The sequence below is a fragment of the Jatropha curcas genome, chromosome 10 (assembly GCF_041381405.1).
Source record: "Jatropha curcas cultivar XTBG-Jc1 chromosome 10, XTBG_Jcur_1.0, whole genome shotgun sequence".
NCBI lineage: Eukaryota > Viridiplantae > Streptophyta > Magnoliopsida > Malpighiales > Euphorbiaceae > Jatropha > Jatropha curcas.
Window position 1 is genome coordinate 1,240,207 of NC_143160.1, and position 19,856 is coordinate 1,260,062.

Here is a 19,856-nt window from a genome sequence, read left to right on the forward strand (position 1 = left end):
GAAAGAGCGTGGCCACCAAATTCCAGAGAGAGAGTGATGGCGCGAAGAGAGGACAAAAACTCTTGAATTTTCCCTCACATATTCATTCACAACTACCGCCCACCTACATAAACGACACAATAAACATACCCAACACAAACTGACTGTGCTTTGTGCTTTCTACTACTCAAACCCACCCCAACCAACTATATAAACTGAATCGAAAAACACGCCTCTCAGCTTCCACCAACACACCCCCCTCCTACTTGTCGACATGGCCATCGCCGCCTGCTTCTTCACCGCCTCCCTTCCCAACTCCGACCCCAAACTCAATCTCCACCGTCCATTCCTTTCCTCCTCCTCATCACCCCACCTTCTTCTCCGTCTATCCGTCCCTTCCTCCTCCCCACTCTCTCTCCGTCACCAACACAGTAACCTTCTCCCTCTCTTCGTCCCTTCTGCTTCTTACTCCGGTGGAGATGACGGCTTCAACAACCGCAATCATGCCGGCGGCGGCGGCGGCGGTGGAGGTAATGACAACAATGGAAATAATGGTCACGGTGGTGACGAGGATGGTGATAATGCCGCGAATAGGAATAGGAAAGAGGCGATTATGGTATTGGCAGAGGCAAACCGGTCTATAGAGAGTTTGCCCAAGGACTTAGCGGCTGCGATCCAGGCCGGTAGAATTCCTGGTGTGGTGGTTTCCAGATTTTTAGAGCTGGAGAAGTCGGGGATCTTCCGGTGGTTGCTTAACTTTGGTGGTTTCAAGGAGAGGCTTTTGGCTGATGATCTGTTTTTTGCCAAGGTCTTCATTGAATGTGGTGTTGGAATATTTACTAAGGTACAATATAATTCTTTATATTCTATTGAAAAAGGAAAATGCAAAATGCATTTGATTTGTTTTTGCTTTTGCTAATAGTGATTTTGTTATTGTGATTGAAAAAGCTAACAATGTGCATAATGGAATAAAATTTTCCAATCCTGGAAAGAATTTTGATGAGTGTGCTTTGATTCCCCTTTTACTCATTCATCACCAAATCCCCTTTTTAATTCTTCACCCCTGCTCTTGATTTAAAGATAGGTTATGGTGAACTGTTATTTAGATTTGTATCCTTAATTTGATCCGTATTCTTTTTCTGTTTAGACAGCTGCAGAATATGAACGTCGCAGAGAGAATTTTTTCAAGGAGCTCGAAATTGTTTTTGCAGATGTGGTAAGAATGTTTTGCTGAAGATTATTTCTTATGAATCATCCATCACTTGTTTGATTATAAAAGCATGGGCAGAAATGTTGCACCTAATCAAATGCTTGTTTACTGAAAATTTGGCTGTGGAAGTATTCTCTGCATTCTCATTTTGAGTTTATTGTGTCTCTTAGGTGATGGCCATAATTGCAGACTTCATGCTGGTTTACCTTCCTGCTCCAACAGTATCCCTCCGACCGCCACTTGCAAGCAATGCAGGAACTATTGCAAAGTTCTTCTATAGTTGCCCTGATAATGCGTTTCAGGTTTTTATTTGACAATAACCTTATATGCATTAGCTTGCCTTTTATACAAGGATTGTTTCTGACTTTCAGTTACTCTGTTTTTCGGATTCTGTTTGTAGGTTGCACTCGCTGGAACTTCCTATTCACTCATACAGAGAATAGGTGCCATAGTGGTAAGGATTATTTTGTATGCTACACTTGATTAATTCAAATTTATCAAGTTATATCTCTCAAGTAACCAGTTAGTAAATTCATGCAGCGTAATGGGGCAAAGCTTTTTGCTGTTGGCACCACTTCATCACTGGTAAGTCCTCATTGCTGAGGAGGTTGCTTGTTTTTGATGTGGACTATACCTGTGTATGTTGTGCATCTGTTTCATTCTGCAACCGTAAGGATTGTTTCTAGGACAGATCAACATAATGCTAATGCTAAATGGCTTGAAATATTCTGGTTAATCACATTGTTGTTCTTTAAATACGCAATTTGCTAGAGTCCTAGGGAAAAGAAATGAAATCAAGGCCAGTAGCTGTTGTCGTCAAATTTTTCATACAAAAGAAAATTTTCTGTTTGAAGTCATTAATCTAATAATCTCTGTTTATCTTGATGACATTATTCTTATAATATGTACTTCATCCATCTTAGCAAACCAATTTTACCTTGTGCCAATGTTTTCTTTGGCTTTGTTCTGTAGCAGCTGTCTATGTTATGCTGGGAAGAACTGTCTGCTACTCTGGCTTTTAATTTTGAACATATCTAACCTCATTTCAAACATTATATAATCTTCAATTTTGTTTTTCTTGCATTATGAACATTCTATTTTCTGTTAATGTCATTTTCTGGGGCTCTTCCTGGCCCCTTTTCCCCATTCCCCTCTCTCTCAGGCATCAATATGAACTGCTGCTTTGTGTTTCTGTTCCTGCATTACAGTGTCACTTTTTTTCTTGGTCGTCATTGTCATCATCTTATTCCTTTACAGGCCTTTTTCTTTAGTATATATACAGGAAAAGTTGAGTTCTAGTGTGCAAGCATTTGATGCAATTTATTTTTGTTCTAGGTTGGTACAGCTGTGACAAATGCATTGATCAATGCAAGGAAGGCTGTGGATAAGTCTTCAGCTGGTGAGGTTGAAAATGTGCCAATAGTGTCCACTAGTGTTGCCTATGGTGTATATATGGCAGTTTCCAGCAACCTAAGGTATGATGTGGTTTTGCAGTATTGTTTGTGCATCTGTGGTTTTTATTTTGTATATTGTCTTGTTGTCCGTGATGTTGATGATTCAATATAGCAGTAATAATCTAGAAACCACAAAAGACCCATGCCCTGTTCTTGGGTAGCTAAGTGTAGTTTGGATGCTGGCTTGCATGCTTGTTGGGAATAGATTGCATTGGGCGAATAACCATTTTCATCATAAATAGTGAATTTTTTTTTTTGGAATACAGTACTAAGATATATAATTTGATCTCAAGCTTAATGCTTATCATTAGGACCATTTTTCTGTGATTTTGTGAAGTCTTCAATAACAGAGTAAGTAGCAAAATGGCAGCCAAGCAATTTGCCTCAATAGTTCTCCACCAGAATATAATGTATGAAATTCTAAATGGATACCAGTTTAATCTCATTGGAATTATTAATTGCTGTAACAAATGCAACAACTTCTTTATTTTTAGGGTTCTTGAGATTGGAATATTATTCTGAGAGATTAAATCTGTTAAACAGGTATCAAGTACTGGCTGGAGTTCTTGAACAACGAATTTTGGAACCTCTACTACACCAGCACAAGCTAATGCTTAGTGCAATTTGTTTTGCTGTTCGAACGGGCAACACGTACTTGGGTTCATTATTGTGAGATATCTTACTTGTAAAACTCTTTGAATTTGATAACTTTTCCATCCATAGCAAGTCAAATTCACAACTTGCTTTGACAGGTGGGTGGATTATGCTCGCTTGATCGGACTTCAAAAGGCTCAGGAGGTGCAAAACGAATTGGCTTGATTTGTAATGGTCCCACGAAAATGTATTGGCATGAAGTAGGTCTATCAGTGGAATTTTTGTGAGGGTTTTGGCTGAAGAAATTGCAATTTTCCAACTATCTATACCTCACAATTACTCGATAAAGCTGACATCCTACAGCGTGTTTTGTTTTTATCAGTGCAAAATTTGTTGTCTAATTTTTTACCACCTCGGCTCGTGGGTGGCTAGTTTTAGACGCAAACAACATTTACGATCGGAGAGTCTACGTAGGCCCTAGTGGTAAAGCATTTGTATATTTTTCTTTTTCCTTTTTTTAATTTGAATATTGTTATTTGATTTTGAAAATAAGGGAAAATTTGCGTTGTTGTCAAAAACGAATAAGGGAAATTTTGCAACTATTATTTATTTACATTCCTACTAAGAATGCCACCGTACATAAACGTGATTGCCGGAGTCAACTATCAGGGAAAAAGGCCGTGGGGACACGTGTTTTAGATCCACGCTAAAGGGTGGCCTCGTGCTTAGATCCCTTCATTTTTTTCGATAAATAATTTTGACACAGCCCAGTTGGACTTGGGTAAAAGGACAGTAGTGCCCTTGCAGTTTGTTTTCTGACATGATGTAAAAGGACAGTAATACTTTTAGAGAATATAAATAGTTTGTTTTGCATACACGAATATTATGAGTTTCAACTGAACGGATTTTATGAGGACCGTCGCTGTCGATAACTATACATGATGGTCAACCGAGCAGATTTTATGAGGACCGTCGCTGTCGGTAACCATACATGATGATCAGAAATTGAACTAATTAAGAAAGTTGCTTTTTTTATATATTAAAGTGATCAAAATTTTTTGAAGATCTCAGTTCTACAATTTCTATAAATTTTATCAATTATAATAAAACCCCAAATTTACCAAATTTAAATGCAGATTTAAATACATAAAATCCTTCCACCAAATCACTTTTAGTTCGTAGAAAAATATGAATTTAAGCTTATCTTAATAACAATTATACTACCGGAATCGTAAAATTCAACCGGAAAATTTAAAAACAATAAAATTTGAATTTCTTAGTCCCAAAAATAGGAACTCGGTCGATCAAATGGTGACTGGATATAGACTTCCCGTAACCGGAGGAGTATTTCGCCGTTTTATTCTTGTTAAACGATCGACTTCCGGAGTTTGATTGGAGAAACAGAGGCAGTAAATCGACCTCTATCGTAAGAGGCAAACAAAGGAGGAGAGGAAGAAGAAAGTAGAATTTTTTCTTTCATCTCAAACTATTTATAGTCCGATTTGGTATGATTTAAATTCGATTCGGTTTGAATTATAAAAGTCTTGGTTTCTTCTATTTTGTTGTAGTATTAATTAGATTAAATTGAGCAATATATGCTAATTGACTTTTGCATACTTTCCTTGATTGTTAAAAGATTTTCTATATCTATTGCAATAATAATGATTTTAACATAAGGCATGATTCTAGGGATTGAGATTCAATGTCTTAATTAATAATTAGCACATGTAATTAATCAATATTAAGATATTTCAAACCAAGGAGTTGATATTTCGATTAGAAGACCCTCCTTCAGGCCTTGACTTATGGCTGTTACATGACGTGAGTGGGGTTTCCCACTAAAGGAGTTGTGTTTAATTTCCTTCAGAGCTTTGCTCTTTCCCCTTGTAACCAAAAAAAAAAAAAAAAAGAAAAACATCAAGATATTTCAAATCATTAATCAATATAATAATAATAATAAGAATAAGAATAGTCATTTTACCATCAAAACTAGGTAATTTTGATGTAAGGAGTTTAAATCAATCCACGAGCAAAACTATCACTTATGCTAATTATCATTTAAATTCTAATTATATTATAATTATAGACATTCTAATTATAATTAATATTATAATCAAACTTAATATTATAATAACTTCTATTATATGATTATAACTATTATGATTATCACTGCCTTTCTAATAGTGCTATAATTATGAAATTTATAATTATCAGTAGTGTATATTCAAATCTATTCATAATCTAAAAATATTACATATTAGTATAATTAGATTATTCATTTGTCTATAAGTTCATTAGTCCTTTTAGCATTGTAATTGTACTTAGCATTGTAATACTTAGTATATATAATGCTTAGAATTATCAAAGATAACTTGGTTTATTTGGCTATAATTATAATTATAATCATAATTAATAATTATACGAGTATGCAATATCGCAAAATATAAATGTATTTGATTATAAAATAGTAATAATTGGAAATTCTGTGATTATAGTAGTATTAGAACGATAATAGTGATTATAATAGGTAGAATCATATAATAGAAGTTAGTATTAAGTTTGATTATATATTATAATAATAATCATAAGAATAATTATAATTATAGTTATGCTAGAATACAATATTGTCAGAATATGAATATGGCTTTTGGCGTTGAGCTTTTTGCTTTTTGGGGTAAAGGAACGCCAGCATTGGGAAAAGTAACCCAAGAAACAATTAAATATATTAAGGGCATTATAGAAAGTTTCCATCTACTGCACACACCCTAGGCACAAGTCGTGCCATTCAGCACTTGCCCCGTTGGTTTTTTTTTTTTTAACTCTTCACACACATACACAAATATGCATGTGCGCCCACAACGTGGACATGTGACATGTAATGCATGATAAATTAAGACGTCACGTTCAGTCATTTTATTCAGCTCTGGCCCAGCTCCCTTTCAAGTTTGAAGCTTACATTTGGCGCTGGCCCAATTCCCATTCAAGTTTGAGGTCCAGAACATTTCTCTATACAGAGATGAGATCTCTCTCTTTTTTCTTTGTCAAGAAGAAATTTTCAAATAACATTTCGAAAATATAATTTAACGTACTTTATTATTATTATTATTAGAAAAATAGTTATCTAGGTTCGAAGAGTCTACCTATACATTAAACCAATAAAAAACAATATCTTGATTATACGCCGGAGGTATGTAAGTCTATTTATTATTATTATTAATATTGCTGCTATCCCGTGTGTCTGAGGCTGCATTTAGGCAGTGACTTCACCTTTCATGCAAGGCCTTATCTTGATGCCTGTAATATTTGTCTCCACCATATACTCTGCATCACAGCATTCTATCACACCTGCCTGGAAGATCCCAACAAACGCTTAAAACCAAAAATTTTAGAACTAGATTAATACAAATCTTGATTAGATTGGGCTCTCTTTCATAAAATAAAAACTTCTGCTTACCGTCTTTCCGGTCATCGCAGGAGAAAGAACTTGAATTTTGTCGATAAAATCAGCAGAATGGTTTCCAGTAACCAAACATGTTTGCAAATTACGAGGTGAAGCTCTAACATAAATTGTCAAAATCTGATTACCTGAAGTAGAATACTCTATAGAGTCAAAGAAAAATAGATGAGGAGTTTCACATGGATCGTTGTTGAGTACTGGCCCAGTATTGAACATATAAAATGGCGGCTTAGCATCCTTCGAAAATGGCCTGAATGTCTCAAGTGGCTTACGCAGAATACTTCTGGGGATTCTTTTCTCATATACATGCATAGAATAGCCCCATGAGACAGAGAAAGACCAGTTGCTTTCTCTCTGGTAGCAGATGGTTTGTTGCACGAGATTGATCATAATTTGGATTTATAATGTCCAAGTGGTGGAGAGTTAGAAGAGAAGACTGTGGGTGAGCTGATAAAAATCTTGATATGTCACCGCGCATATCTATCTGCAGTTATAAAAGCAAGACACTGTATCAAATCAACTCCCATGTCAGCTAAACAAGATTGTGCCATATGGGCCAAAGATAAAGGGAGGAAGAAGAAGAAGAAGAAGAAGAAGAAAGAATAAGAAAATGAAAAATTACCTGGTGCAAACCCTTTTCAATGTTTAAATCAACTCCCGTGTCAGCTAAACAACATTGTGCCATATGATCATTAACAAACAAATAAGGATATCTCTCAAAACAATCATCTAACTTACTTGCCAATTCTTTAACTAATGGGTAACTCAAAGCATAGTCAGTTCCTCCAAATCTCCGGGACTTGGAGCATAAAGGTTTTAGGCCCTTCTATTAAAATTTACTTTCTCGAGGATAAACTTATGTTCTCATCCTTACCGGATACCACCTCAATCAATATCTTCTTGATTATGAAATTTTATTATTAATATTTTTTAATTAATTACTCTCTCGATCGTTTAATTTATATTTAAGGGATTTCCTATATGCTATTAGCCTATTAGAAGTATTAATCTACTATAGGTGCCACAAGCTTAAATGTGAATTAAGAGATAGAAAAGAATACTAAAAATTACTATAAGTTGACTTTGAATTGATCATTTAATGCAGAATAAATTAATGGTTGACAAATTGTAGAGCCTTATGCTATATTGCTATAATCCTAGAACTTACATATATTGTTACAGGCACCTGTCGTTTATAGTTTTTTTTTTTTTTTTTTTTTTTTTTTTTTTTTTTTTTTTTTTGTATTGAATGATTTGCCTTCCGTTTCATTACATGTCGTTCCATTCGAAACTAACTGTCGTTTCCTTTGTCATTAACAGCAAAATAACCCATCGTTTCAAAAATTTGGAATTAAATGAAACTGATGCCTCTGTTTTCTCTGTTTTCTACTCTGTAATTAGGCAAGAACTTCATCTTTCACGCAAGGCCTTATCTTGATTTCTGTAGTATTTATCTCCACCTTGTACTCTACATCACAGCATTCTATTACACCGGCCTGTAATATCGATTCACACAAGCTCAATCACAACTCTGAAACTGAAAATTTTAAGCAAAAAGAGAGTAAAGATTGTAATTTGAATAAGAACACTCACTGTCTTGCGAATTGTCGCAGGAGAAAGAACTTGAATTCTGGAGATGGAATCAGCAGAATGATTTCCAGCGAATGAACAAGCCGGCAAGTTACGAGGCGAAGCTCTAATATAACTAGTCAAAATCCGATTACCTGAAGCAGTATACTCTATAGAATCAAAGAAAAACACATGAGGAGCTTGACATGGATCGTTGTTGAGAAGACGAGTGTTAAACATGAAGAATGGTCGCTTATCATTTTTAGCCCAAGGCCTAAATGTCTCGAGAGGTTTACGCAGAATGCTTCTCGGGATTATATTTTCGTATATGTGAGTAGAATAGCCCCATGAGACTGAGAAGGACCAGTTGCTTTCTCTTTGGTAGCAGATAGTTTGTTGCAGCAGGCGAGATTGATCAAAGTTTGCTGCTTTCATCAAGTGTCTTGCGCTTTCATAACGATCCATGGAGGGAAAGATTGGATTTATAGAATCGAAATGGTGGAGAGAAAGAAGAGGTGATTGAGGGTGAGCTGATAAAAGGCCTGATATGTCATGATGAAGATCTATCTGCAAATATCAGATAAATTTATGCAAATTAGGCCTTCAATTATAGAGAAAGATGAAGAAATGTGACTGCTGATCTTACCTGGTGGATCCCTTTTTCAAGATTTATAGCAACTCCCATGTCAGCTAAACAAGATTGTGCCATATGATCACTAACATATAAGTAAGGGTATCTCTCAATGCAAGCATCTAATTTGGCTGCCAAAGCTTTCGCTAATGGATAACTCAAAGCATAACCAGCTCCACCAAATCCCATATCAAAAGAGAAATCAGCATTAGACTTCACACATTCAGAATTACCTCCAACATAAACATACTTAGTATGATCATACTTCCTCAAAACCTCTAATAAGTTTTCAGTGAAAAACACAGTATCATCATCACACATGATGAACCATCTCAAATCTTTATCTCCTACCCTATACATATCTAAAATCGAACGTACTATTCGAACTTCAATTGGGTTTCTAAGTTTTGGGTAGACTCTTAATTTTGTTATGTCTTCACTGATCTTGTATGGAGGATAAGTTAAAGGCCAAGGCAAGAATTCTTGTGTTGGTTCTTTGTCTAAAAAGACATACCCTCTAGTTACATTTGGTCTCCACCATGTCTGTGTATAAGGATGTCTGTGTTTCCATGTCTGCAAAGAACTTACGACCACAAATCCAATGTGGCTAATATTTGTAAGAGAAATATCAGTAATAATACTGTTATTACATGATGGGTTTGGCCATTTGATTTGAAAGGGGAGAAATGTATTTGAAGATTGGTAATCAGTTTTGTGGGTAAAGAGGAATGTGTAGAACAAGAGAAGTGATAGGCCTATAATAAATATAGATTTCCATAAAATCCCAAGCGTTAAGTTTTGAAATAGATTCAAGTTTTGGGCATTTGAAGAAGACATTGTGGAGGATAGAGCTGAAATGAAATGGAAATGGATGGTTTAATATATAAGAAATCAGGTAATTAACCATGTGAATATTCTTTGATTTGAAGGTTTTTAGTTGGACCAGTGCAATTTAATGAGATTTTAATGGAGAGTCCATAACTTAAGCGATAATCTTTATGGATGATCATGTTTATGGAGTGCTTGAAATTTTCACTGCGTTTGGTTTCCTAGAAGCCATGTGGCTGCCATTAATACAATTTGTAAATTTTTTTTATTAAAAATAATTTTGTTTGAAATTTTAAAAATATCTGATTTGGCATATCGAATTATGTTTAATTTTCATGATTTTAACCTTCAAATCAAAATTTGTAGTAGTTTTCAAATTACAAGCTACATAAATTTGTTTGTTTCTCTCTTGTATATTTGTGTGTTAATTGCAAAGTTTTTCCTTACTCCCAAGAAAGTAAACTTAAATGAATTTTAAAATATTATTAAGTATTTTTTTAAAATAAAATTATGTTGTAGTTATAAAAAAAAAAATGATCCTATTGGATATATTTAACTAGTTTCTTAAAAGTTAATCTAAATGACAAAGTGAGATGACTATTACAAGAATATATAAGAATATAAAATTCAAGATTATTTTAAATTATTGATCAATGGAAAAACAATATTAAAAATTATCTCCTGAAATAAAATATAGATATACAAGGCATAGTTGAATCTTTCGTATTTGCAAAAGGAAGCAAAGCCCTTAATTAGCCTTTGCTTTGCATGGGAATAAAGGTTTTATTGACCCGTATAACACACGGTACCATTAATGTGCACTTTCAACTCTATACATATGGTTTGACTCCATAGTCCCAGTCAAATTCAGAAAATAGTTTTTTTTTTTTCTTTTTTTAAATCATCAAAACCTTTTCTTTTATTAATAAAACCAAGCTTCTAACCCTAATTCTAACGGCCTCCCATGCACCAGAACCTATCTCCCCAATGCTAAGTGAAAAAACCCAGCACTTAAATCACAACAATCAATTCATTTAACAAGTAATATTAAAATTTTGCAATTTGCAAAATCTCAAGAATTGAGTTGTAGTTTTTCCTGAGGGGAAGAGTCTTGCCGGAGAAAACTACAGTAGTAGACGGAAGGAAATAAAACAACAGGAGTAAATGAGTGTTTGACTTTGAGGGTTAGATGTGATATTTCTTCCTTCTACCTATATTGAAGGACTTGGAGAGAATCTGCAACTCTTGAGCTTCAAGTACAAAAAAAAATTTGGGATTTTAATCATACAGTTTTATTACTGGCTTGCTCTACTTAAATACACATGGAGAGAAACACCTCTTACACTTAATAAGGAAATTAATATTAAAAAGAAACAATTAGGAATCACTAAGAACATGGCAGCACCACACACAGCAGCATCAACTGTCAGATTCAGCTTGAAGTTGGTCTCCTTCATCTCCAAGCGTCCTTCTCTTTCAGCCAGGACTGAACCTCTTGTAAATCTGCAAAGGCTTGCTAACAGATTTCATCATCATCTGCAGATAATTGTTGACTAATTTTGCTAAATTTCAAACTCTTATGTATTTCCGCTTCTATAATGCATACTAGCTAGATTTGCTTGAAAAATTAAACTAAATATTATTATTTATCACAGGGCCATCGAAAGATTGGGTCTTTCTAAGGTTCCAGTGAAGGCCCTCGTGAATGCTGCGCAAGAAGTCATTGGTGGAATCAACTTGGCATGCTGTAGGCACAGGCCAAGGCGCCATGCTGCACACAAGTGCATCGCCGGCTGCTAACTGTTTCCTGTCCTTGCCATCAAATGATACCCAAGCAGAGCTTCTACTGTTGAAAGGAACTTGTACCCTTACTGTTACATGTTCAGGTAATATCAGAGGCCGAAAAGACAATGAATGTGGACAAATTGGTGTAAAGAGGATGCCTGGAACCTGCAATTACAGAATATAACATTTATAAGGTTTTACTAACATAAAACGAAAACCAACATAAAATATGATCTAATTTAGATAGGTAAATCAAGCTTCTTTAAAAGTGAATTAATAGTTGTGGGGCCGTGGCTGCACATTCTAGTCTGACACATCAAAGAATGGGAGGGTCAACAGGATATTTAAAGAAAATATTGTATTGTAATGTACCTGTGGATGGACCATCGATCCTCCAGCTGCCAATGAATAAGCAGTGCTACCCGATGTTGTTGATAAAATTAACCCATCACCTTGCACACATGTGACAAAGGAGTTGTCACAATAGCATTCCAAATTTGTGAGGTAGGATGATATTCCACGGTCAATCGTAACCTCATTCAGAACAAGTATAGGCTCGTCAGTTTCAACCTCATTTGTTGCTGCATCTCTAATGACATGGCATTGTAAACGATGTCGCAATGTTATATTAATTGGACCCCTAAGAATTGAATCAAGGCAATCTCTGTAATGTTCACTATCTAAAAAATGTTAAAGGATACTTTTTGAGTTCAGACAAAGAGAAGGTAATAAATATTTAAAGCAATTGTAACTCCTGCAAAAGAGAAGCCAGTATTAGCAATGGAGAATTTCTTTTCCACTTGAGGAATTAAACTTCTTTGGAAAATATTAAGGATACGAAACGGTGTCATAAAGCCAAGAGAACCTAGAGAAAACGGAACAATGGGAGGAACTGGTCCTTTGAACATAGATGCTGCCTGCAAGTAAAAAAAGGCAGATAGTAACTTCTCCAAAGGCAGATGAAAGGAAGAGAAGCACAAAATAAAAATAAGGCAGATGTGGATCAAACTGAAAGAACATACCCAAAGAACAGTACCATCCCCACCAAGAGTAACTACAAGATCAACTTTTTTGTGCAGTAGAGAAATTTCCTTGTCTGCGAACGAGTTCATACATAGTGAAATATCCATAAATAAAAAAGCAAAATATTGTGTCCCACAAATTTGAGTTCAAACAGTGTTTATATTAGCAGTAGTGAAATTCACTTGGTTAAATCAATGATTCGCTATAAGATTGTGTAGCAATTTACCATCTTTCCATGTTTTCACAAAGTTGAAGTAAGACGATTCTGTCAGAAGTTCACCCCTCACACGTGGTTCCACGTAAATGTTTAACTTTTTATTTTCTTCCAACCATCTGGTAATGGAAATTGAAAAATTAGGCACAGAAAATTTTTTGCTTAATTGCACAAGCATTTGTAGATAAGAACTATTAATATCAAACTACGAGCTCTGGAACAATTTAGATATTCTTTTCAGATAAAGAAATGAAAATAATGCAACACGAGAAACCACAATTAAAACTCTTTTCTATAGAATATTTTCCAAAGCATTGAGGAACTTCATCGTGAAATGTACATTATTAACAGATACATGTTCATGGTCAGTAAAATCATTTACAAATACCTACACAATAATGAAAGCAACTAAATTGAGAAACTCATTTCAGAATTGAAAAATGTAAAACAAAAAAAAAAAAAAAAAACAATCATATTATGCAAACCTCAGCATAGCTGAACATAAAATTCGAACAGAAATTGAATTTGGTTTGGTGAAGATAAGCACAGTCTGCGGTTTAGATTCCCACTTCAAAGAAATCTGGAGCAACGAAAAAAGGAGTATTTGGTAAGACACATACAAGGGAACTGATTCCTAATAGAAGCATCAAAGTTCTCCACAGGAAATACGAAATAAGTCAGATATAGTTAGTTATGTGCACGTATAATACCATAACAGTATGACTAGAACTAGATACAAAACTTCACATGTAGCCTTGCAGAAGCAATACCTGTTTACTGTGGCGCTCTGCAGTTGTTATATTTCCTCTTGCAAAAGATACAACTTCATGTTTGTGCTGATCACTATCTTCACCTTTGCTGCACCATGAAAGTTTAAAAGAAGCCTGTTTCACAATGCAAAATGGGAGAAAATTAAACATTATGGTTAATTGTCACGACTTGAAAAGTTCTCAATTCATTACTACAACTCATAAGGAACGATATTGCCAGAATTTCTTGTCAATTTTTGAGGATGTATGTATATAATCACTAAAACAAATTAGAAATAGCATTATAGATAACAATAACAACAAAAGCAGTAAAGAAAAGCTCTCCAAAAATGTGCTGTAGGTCCTAAGTAGGACATGAGTAACCTTAAGAAATGTCAATAATATTACCAAGACTAGTGGGTTACCATCCAAACATGTAATGTTGTGAACCTAGAAAAATTAGACAACATGCAATTAAACTATAAGCATCATATATAAAGTAGCTTGCCAACAAAGATGCACATCTGAAAAATTTACCTTTCTCATAATCCTACTCTTAACCATCATGGGATCAGAGTCAGTCTCTCCATCTTGAAGAACTTCATGAGAGCAAATCCCATTGGTACAACAATCTTCAGATTGTCCATTTGTGCCATTACTCGAAACTAACAGGTTTTTTGAGTTCAATGTCCTCTCTTTGTTACAATCACCATTGCACTCCCTGGGTAAATGTTCTGCAGCACAAGCCATCAAATTCCTACTTAAAAAGGGGTGCAAAACAGATTGAAAAATTCGAAGAACGTGAAAATGTCAATGCACACAGAAAGAAGAGATTCAAAATGATCAGCTTAAGATGCATAGGAACCAAAAAAGTTCGGGACTGTAAAAGACTTCATTGGTTTTCAGTTGATTTAACAAAATGAGACCTCTTTCCCAACCAAAGCTGCTATCAAGCTTCATAAGCAGAAGTGGAAGAGTTTACCGAAGAGACTACCACCATTTTGAAAGAACTAGACTTCCCTTCTTTCCTGTCTTTGTTATGGAATATTATGGTAATCTGACGAGGGTACGGTTTATTGGCTAAGAGTATATCTCTACAAAGCTGTAGGACTCAAATTTCCTCCATCTGTTTGAAATTAAAAACTGTTGTACCAATGCCCAGACATTCATATCCAACAAAAATATTCAGGAAAAAGAAACTAACAACAATGGAAAAAGGCCTTCTTGAAGAGGTTACATCTTGAAAGGATCTCAGAATCCCATGGGTTCCTTCTCAACTGCTGATGACAAGAACTCTAATAGTGCCAGGTAATTCTTGTGAAAGGTGTGCTGTTCTCCAATCTTCAGCTACATTATCAGCAACCAAGTATCCTTAAGGAAGCATGACGTGAAATTTACACCACCAATACAATTCCTCCCCCGCAACTTTTACAGAATTTCACTTCAATCAAACTTATCCTAGAAGCTTAAATTCATAATCAGTCATGGACCAAGCAAAATCCCATTAAAATTTGTAGAAACAGCGGAGGTATGTCCTAAAACTAAAGAGGGAAAAGGAAACGAGGAAGGTATCTGGTAGCATTTTTATCCTAGTGACATATCCTCAAGCAGGTATCCTATTCTACAATCACAAACCTCCAGCAGCTTCTTGGGGTTCAGAACCTCAAATAGCAAAGAAGGGAACTATTTTGCCAATCAAACACACTAGATAATCTCCTGCTCAGCTCATATACTAGACTTCCATCTCAAAATTCTCTACTTCAATCCACTAAGAGGTCCCAGATCGTACCATCAGACAAGTTATGGACAGCCTAGAAATTGCCTTAGACCTCATATTCCACCTTCAGAATCTTTAATAACTAAACATATCAAAGTTACCCGGATTCCCATAGTCCTATAATAACCAATAAGTGGCACATACTCCAAGGGTTTCAGTATTTTTAACTCCAAAACAATTGACTCTGATGCTAAAAGAAACCGCATCTTTTGAAAAAAGAAATGCACTTCTTTATTCAAGGACAAATATAACTAGCAATTCTACGTGAGTAAAAGCAGGTACCTTCAAAGACTCTCCTATTCTGTTCTTCCCAGACTTCCCAGCAAACAACGCATATGGGAGCATTAATTTTATGATTCCCATTGCATTACACATAGAAATCTGAGTCCACCAACTTCGAAGCATTTCAGATATATTTTTCCCTGATAGTGGAATAGCCATAATCTGATGATACTGAGTCTGAATTCAATTAGTAAGCTTACCAAGCCAAACTTTCAATCGTTCACTACTTAAATGAGTGAAAAAAAACTAAAATCAAAATCCAATAGCATAATACATTCTTAGATTAGGAAACGTTTTCCAGTATCTCCGTTTTGTTTTTCACAAGGTGCAGAAATTTAGCAGCCAAAAAGTAAATAAAAAGTGACAATCATATCTGCCAAATGACGGAGAGCAAAGCAAGGAGCAAAGGAGACAGTATTGAAGAAAATATGTTCAATGCCCCTAAATTTAAGAGCATGCCAAAATTAAATGAGAGATCAAAATTTTCATTTTCCTAGTGAAGATTCTAAAAATCTCATGCCTTGTTCTGTTGGTGTTCAGGGTTAATATAGAACATTACATGATTTCAAATCATGCACTGGATTCTATTCTGAAACATATATCTTTCAAAAAAAGGTCAGCCTTCAATATCGGGTCCTGTGCTAGGTCAACCAGGCCAGATCATGAGCGAATAGAAAAATGTTCAACACATGACTCCTAGACTTATTCATGAAAACTTGTTTTCAACATAATTGTAGGCAATGAATAAGATACCTACTGCATGAAAACTAATATGCCATTTATGCATGTTTATTTAACTATTAGAAACCTTTACGCTGCAGCCGCTGATTTCTTTCCCTCTCCAATTCATATCTACGCTTCCATTCAGCAGCCTCAGCTTGAGCAAAAGCTTTTCCTTCAGCCACTCGTCTCAATGTCTTTGCAACAGCTAATGTGTAAAATGGCATGTCAGATTCATAACTGTGGCATATAGTTTCAGTAAAGGAATGTGTATGTTCAAAAAACAAATTTGACTATACTTCTTAGTGCCTCTGAGAACTCTATAAGATGTTCATCAGTTCCCTGAATAGGAGTCTGTTGAAGAAGCTCCTGCACTTCCTTCTCAGAAAGTGAATTATCTAGCTGTGAACATGAAAAACTCACATCTCCATTTCCATTCTGTGCTGCCTTCTCAGAATGTAAGATAGGAAGTGAATTATTTAACTGTGAACAAGAAAAACTCACATCTCCATTTCCATAAGAATCCTATCAAACAGAAAACAAAAAGTTAATAGACTAGTCATCAAAACAATGAACACCAGGAAATAGAGGAAGAAGAATTAAATAAAGTTATGGGAAGTGGGAAAATGGAGGAATGAAAAGAACATCAAGTACATTAAAGAACTTTAGTTGTGCTAACCAAACAATGCTCAAGTTAATCATTTACCCATGACATTTTAATATCCACAATTCATTGTATTAAAATACGTGGGAAATTACAACCAAGCTTAAAATAATCAAAAGTTAAGTCTTCAAAACCATACCAAATTCAGAATACGAATCTCTCAAAGGCCACCTATAAGGTTTTTTGACCATTCGTACAAATCGGGTTAGTGGAATTATGGAATTCGAGGAAGCCCCAGATCATTTGAGAAATAAATATAAATGCAATAAATCATCAAGAAAAAATAAGTTGTTCATAATTCTCACATAGGAAAGAATTAGCATGTCTCAAATACTCCAACCATCCTCCAGAAAGAAAAACCACTTTATCAGCCAAAACCTGAACCCAATATTCTCAAACCATCAAATTTTTCCACTTCACTTCACGAGTTTCAAAATTTGGTTCTAAGAAATAAAGACACTATACTCCAAGACAGCACCGCCTCTGCAATTAAGCAGTATTTATCAAGTGCGCAAATAGATTTTCAAGGATAAAATGCACAAACTGACGCAATTGACAACAACTACCGGATATTGAAACCATTCAATATTAAACAGATCCACAGCTCATGCTAACTGACAATAAAAGTCAACAAAAGACATATTTCAAAGCCTCGGACACAAATGCATAAATAGAATTTCATAAACACGCTACAGACGTATATATAGAGATGTGCAAAGAGATTGATGAATACAGTGGAATTGAGCTTGCAAGGAGCCATGATTGAGCGGCTCATTGGAGAAGAAGGTTCTAAGGCTCTGATAAGGCGTTAGAAATGCTGGAAATGACACAAGAATGCCATTAGAGAGAAGAGTAGTTGGAACTCTGAAGTCATGTCCAAAGGGAGAGGGGAGATTTACTTGGTGCTAAACAAATAAGTAAATATTTTAGATACAGAGAGAGAGACAATGACAGATTTAAGTGAGCCCACCAACGACCGAACTTACAAAAAATAAATAAATAAATAAATGTTCGGCCCACCGTAAAGCGTGGAGGATATAGTAATAGAATGGCTATTAGATGACAAAAAATAATAATAATAATAAGTTAATGAATTTATTTAATTTTACTTATTAAGTTTTTAAATTTTTATTTCTCGAGATTCAACTCTTGTGTTACTACAAAGAATAAGTTCAATAGTAACATTACACATGAAAATTATCATTAAAAATAATAATTTAATTTTAATAAAAATAAAAAATTCAAGAGTTTAATATCGAGAAAAAAATATAGAGGATCTTAAATTTAATAAATTTCAATCAAATTTGATTTAATTTTTAACTTGGTAAAAATTTGTCTTTTAAGTAAAAAGTTACAAATAGAATAATATTTGGTAGGGCTTATAAACTTTGAAATAGATTTCAATAGGTGTGTTGTTAACTAACCCAACTAAGCCATAATCAAACTGGGAGTTTAGTCATAGTTAAATTTCATCATTCGTTTCAGCAGATGCATTTAGTAGAAATTGAACTCGAGAGTTTATCAAATGAGTCACAAATTGTAAGTAATAATATTTTATCTTTATTATTTATTCTTTACTCTTTTGAGTTGAAAACAATGTGATTAACGTTTTGCCTATTTAGAAAAAAGCAAATTTGATGAATGTCAAATCATATATAAAGGATAAACCAGGAGAATTAAATTTTGTTCATAAGTCTTTCATCCTTATTCTTTATTCTTTTGAATAAAAAAACAATATGACTAGGATTAGCATATGATTAGCATTTTCCATTTTTTAAAAAAAAAAAAATTCAATGGAATGAATATCAAATCAAAATTAAGAAATAAAGGAGGAAAAATTCAATGGAATTCAAAATTTCGAATTATAGGACAAAAATCATGTTTAAGATTATCGAGTTTTGCTCATTTAATAGTCTATAAAACAATTAGATGATTATATTTAAATAAATAAAAAATAATAAAACAAATTCTTTATTGAAACAAATTACAAGAAGTTTGAAATATTTTTTTATATTTAATTGTTTTGATAAAAATTAAAGTGAATTCATATGAGTAATTTGTGTAAATCATGTAGAAAGTTCGACTCCATACGCGTTGGAGGATGGTCCCGGAGTTGACAGACGTGTTTTTCGCCGATAGGACGGTGACTGTGACATGTAACAGCAAGTGAACATAGAGATTGCGACTGATTATATCAATGACAAAGCAGAAACATGCAACTGACCTTCCCAGTTCCCTTCCGCGCGTGGGACTTTGACCATTGGCCGGTAACAGTCCAATGACCATAATTTATTTTTTTTTTCTTTTAGTATTTTTGAGTATGAGTTTAATAAAATTTAATTTATGAAATAACTATAAATAGTTTTTAATTTGATAAATGAATTCATATTGTAAATAAAATTTATTTACTTGGTTTTACATATATGTCAACGTCGATTTGATTACGTGAATAGTTTTTGCAAGTAACAACTCAATTAGCATATTTAATTTGAATTTTTCTTTTGGTGCATATTGACCAATAACCAATTGACATTTACATCAAAATCATAATATTACAATGACTACCATTTCTGCATTTTCAGTCTGAATATAAAAATATATTCCTTTAATTTAAAGTGGTACATGACTAGAAAGCAATTAGCGGTCTATATTTTACAAAAAAATTAGTTTATAAAATATTTATTTTGCCCTCCAATTAAATTAAAGGAGTAATTGAGAGACAATAATATTATAAGTAGAATAATAAATAAATAAATAAATAAGGATAGATTAAAAAAAAATTAATGGAGTTTTAAAATTATGAATACGATACTATTAAATAAAAGATGAAAGACGATATTTATTTTAAAATAAAAAGAGTATACGTGTATAAATAATAGGAAGACAGATTTGATTTTTTTTTTGCTAAGTCCAGATCTTA

At 34.1% G+C, this 19,856-nt stretch overlaps 3 protein-coding genes and 1 pseudogene across 4 annotated transcripts; 1 reads left to right on the forward strand and 3 right to left on the reverse strand.

Annotated features, from left to right (window-relative positions):
- The first annotated feature begins 131 nt into the window (after nt 1–131).
- LOC105648296 (UvrABC system C protein, putative (DUF3411)) lies at nt 132–3,618 on the forward strand. The gene is made up of 8 exons (XM_012234636.4): nt 132–823; nt 1,127–1,195; nt 1,360–1,491; nt 1,590–1,643; nt 1,730–1,774; nt 2,525–2,664; nt 3,187–3,312; nt 3,396–3,618. Exons 1-8 carry the CDS (start codon nt 254–256, stop codon nt 3,460–3,462), a joined length of 1,203 nt encoding a protein of 400 aa, XP_012090026.1. The 5' UTR covers nt 132–253; the 3' UTR covers nt 3,463–3,618.
- A 2,869-nt stretch (nt 3,619–6,487) lies between these two features.
- Nucleotides 6,488–8,027, reverse strand: LOC119369135 (uncharacterized; annotated as a pseudogene).
- LOC105648814 (uncharacterized) lies at nt 7,834–9,348 on the reverse strand. The gene is made up of 3 exons (XM_012235319.4): nt 8,910–9,348; nt 8,288–8,830; nt 7,834–8,190 (listed from the first exon to the last, which is right to left on the reverse strand). The coding sequence occupies exons 1-3, from the start codon at nt 9,252–9,254 to the stop codon at nt 8,092–8,094; spliced, it is 987 nt and encodes a 328-aa protein (XP_012090709.2). The 5' UTR covers nt 9,255–9,348; the 3' UTR covers nt 7,834–8,091.
- A 1,643-nt stretch (nt 9,349–10,991) lies between these two features.
- On the reverse strand, nt 10,992–17,851 carry NADK1 (NAD kinase 1). 2 transcript variants are annotated; one of them, XM_037635075.2, is made up of 12 exons: nt 17,670–17,851; nt 16,777–16,797; nt 16,572–16,674; nt 16,361–16,480; nt 14,031–14,227; nt 13,515–13,628; nt 13,230–13,324; nt 12,757–12,863; nt 12,530–12,603; nt 12,346–12,424; nt 11,880–12,187; nt 10,992–11,672 (listed from the first exon to the last, which is right to left on the reverse strand). In XM_037635075.2, the coding sequence occupies exons 1-12, from the start codon at nt 17,709–17,711 to the stop codon at nt 11,355–11,357; spliced, it is 1,578 nt and encodes a 525-aa protein (XP_037491003.1). In that variant the 5' UTR covers nt 17,712–17,851; the 3' UTR covers nt 10,992–11,354. The 2 variants fall into 2 exon arrangements, with proteins under 2 accessions (XP_037491003.1, XP_012090028.1); XM_012234638.4 differs by having other exon boundaries at nt 16,572–16,797.
- Nucleotides 17,852–19,856: the final 2,005 nt, after the last annotated feature.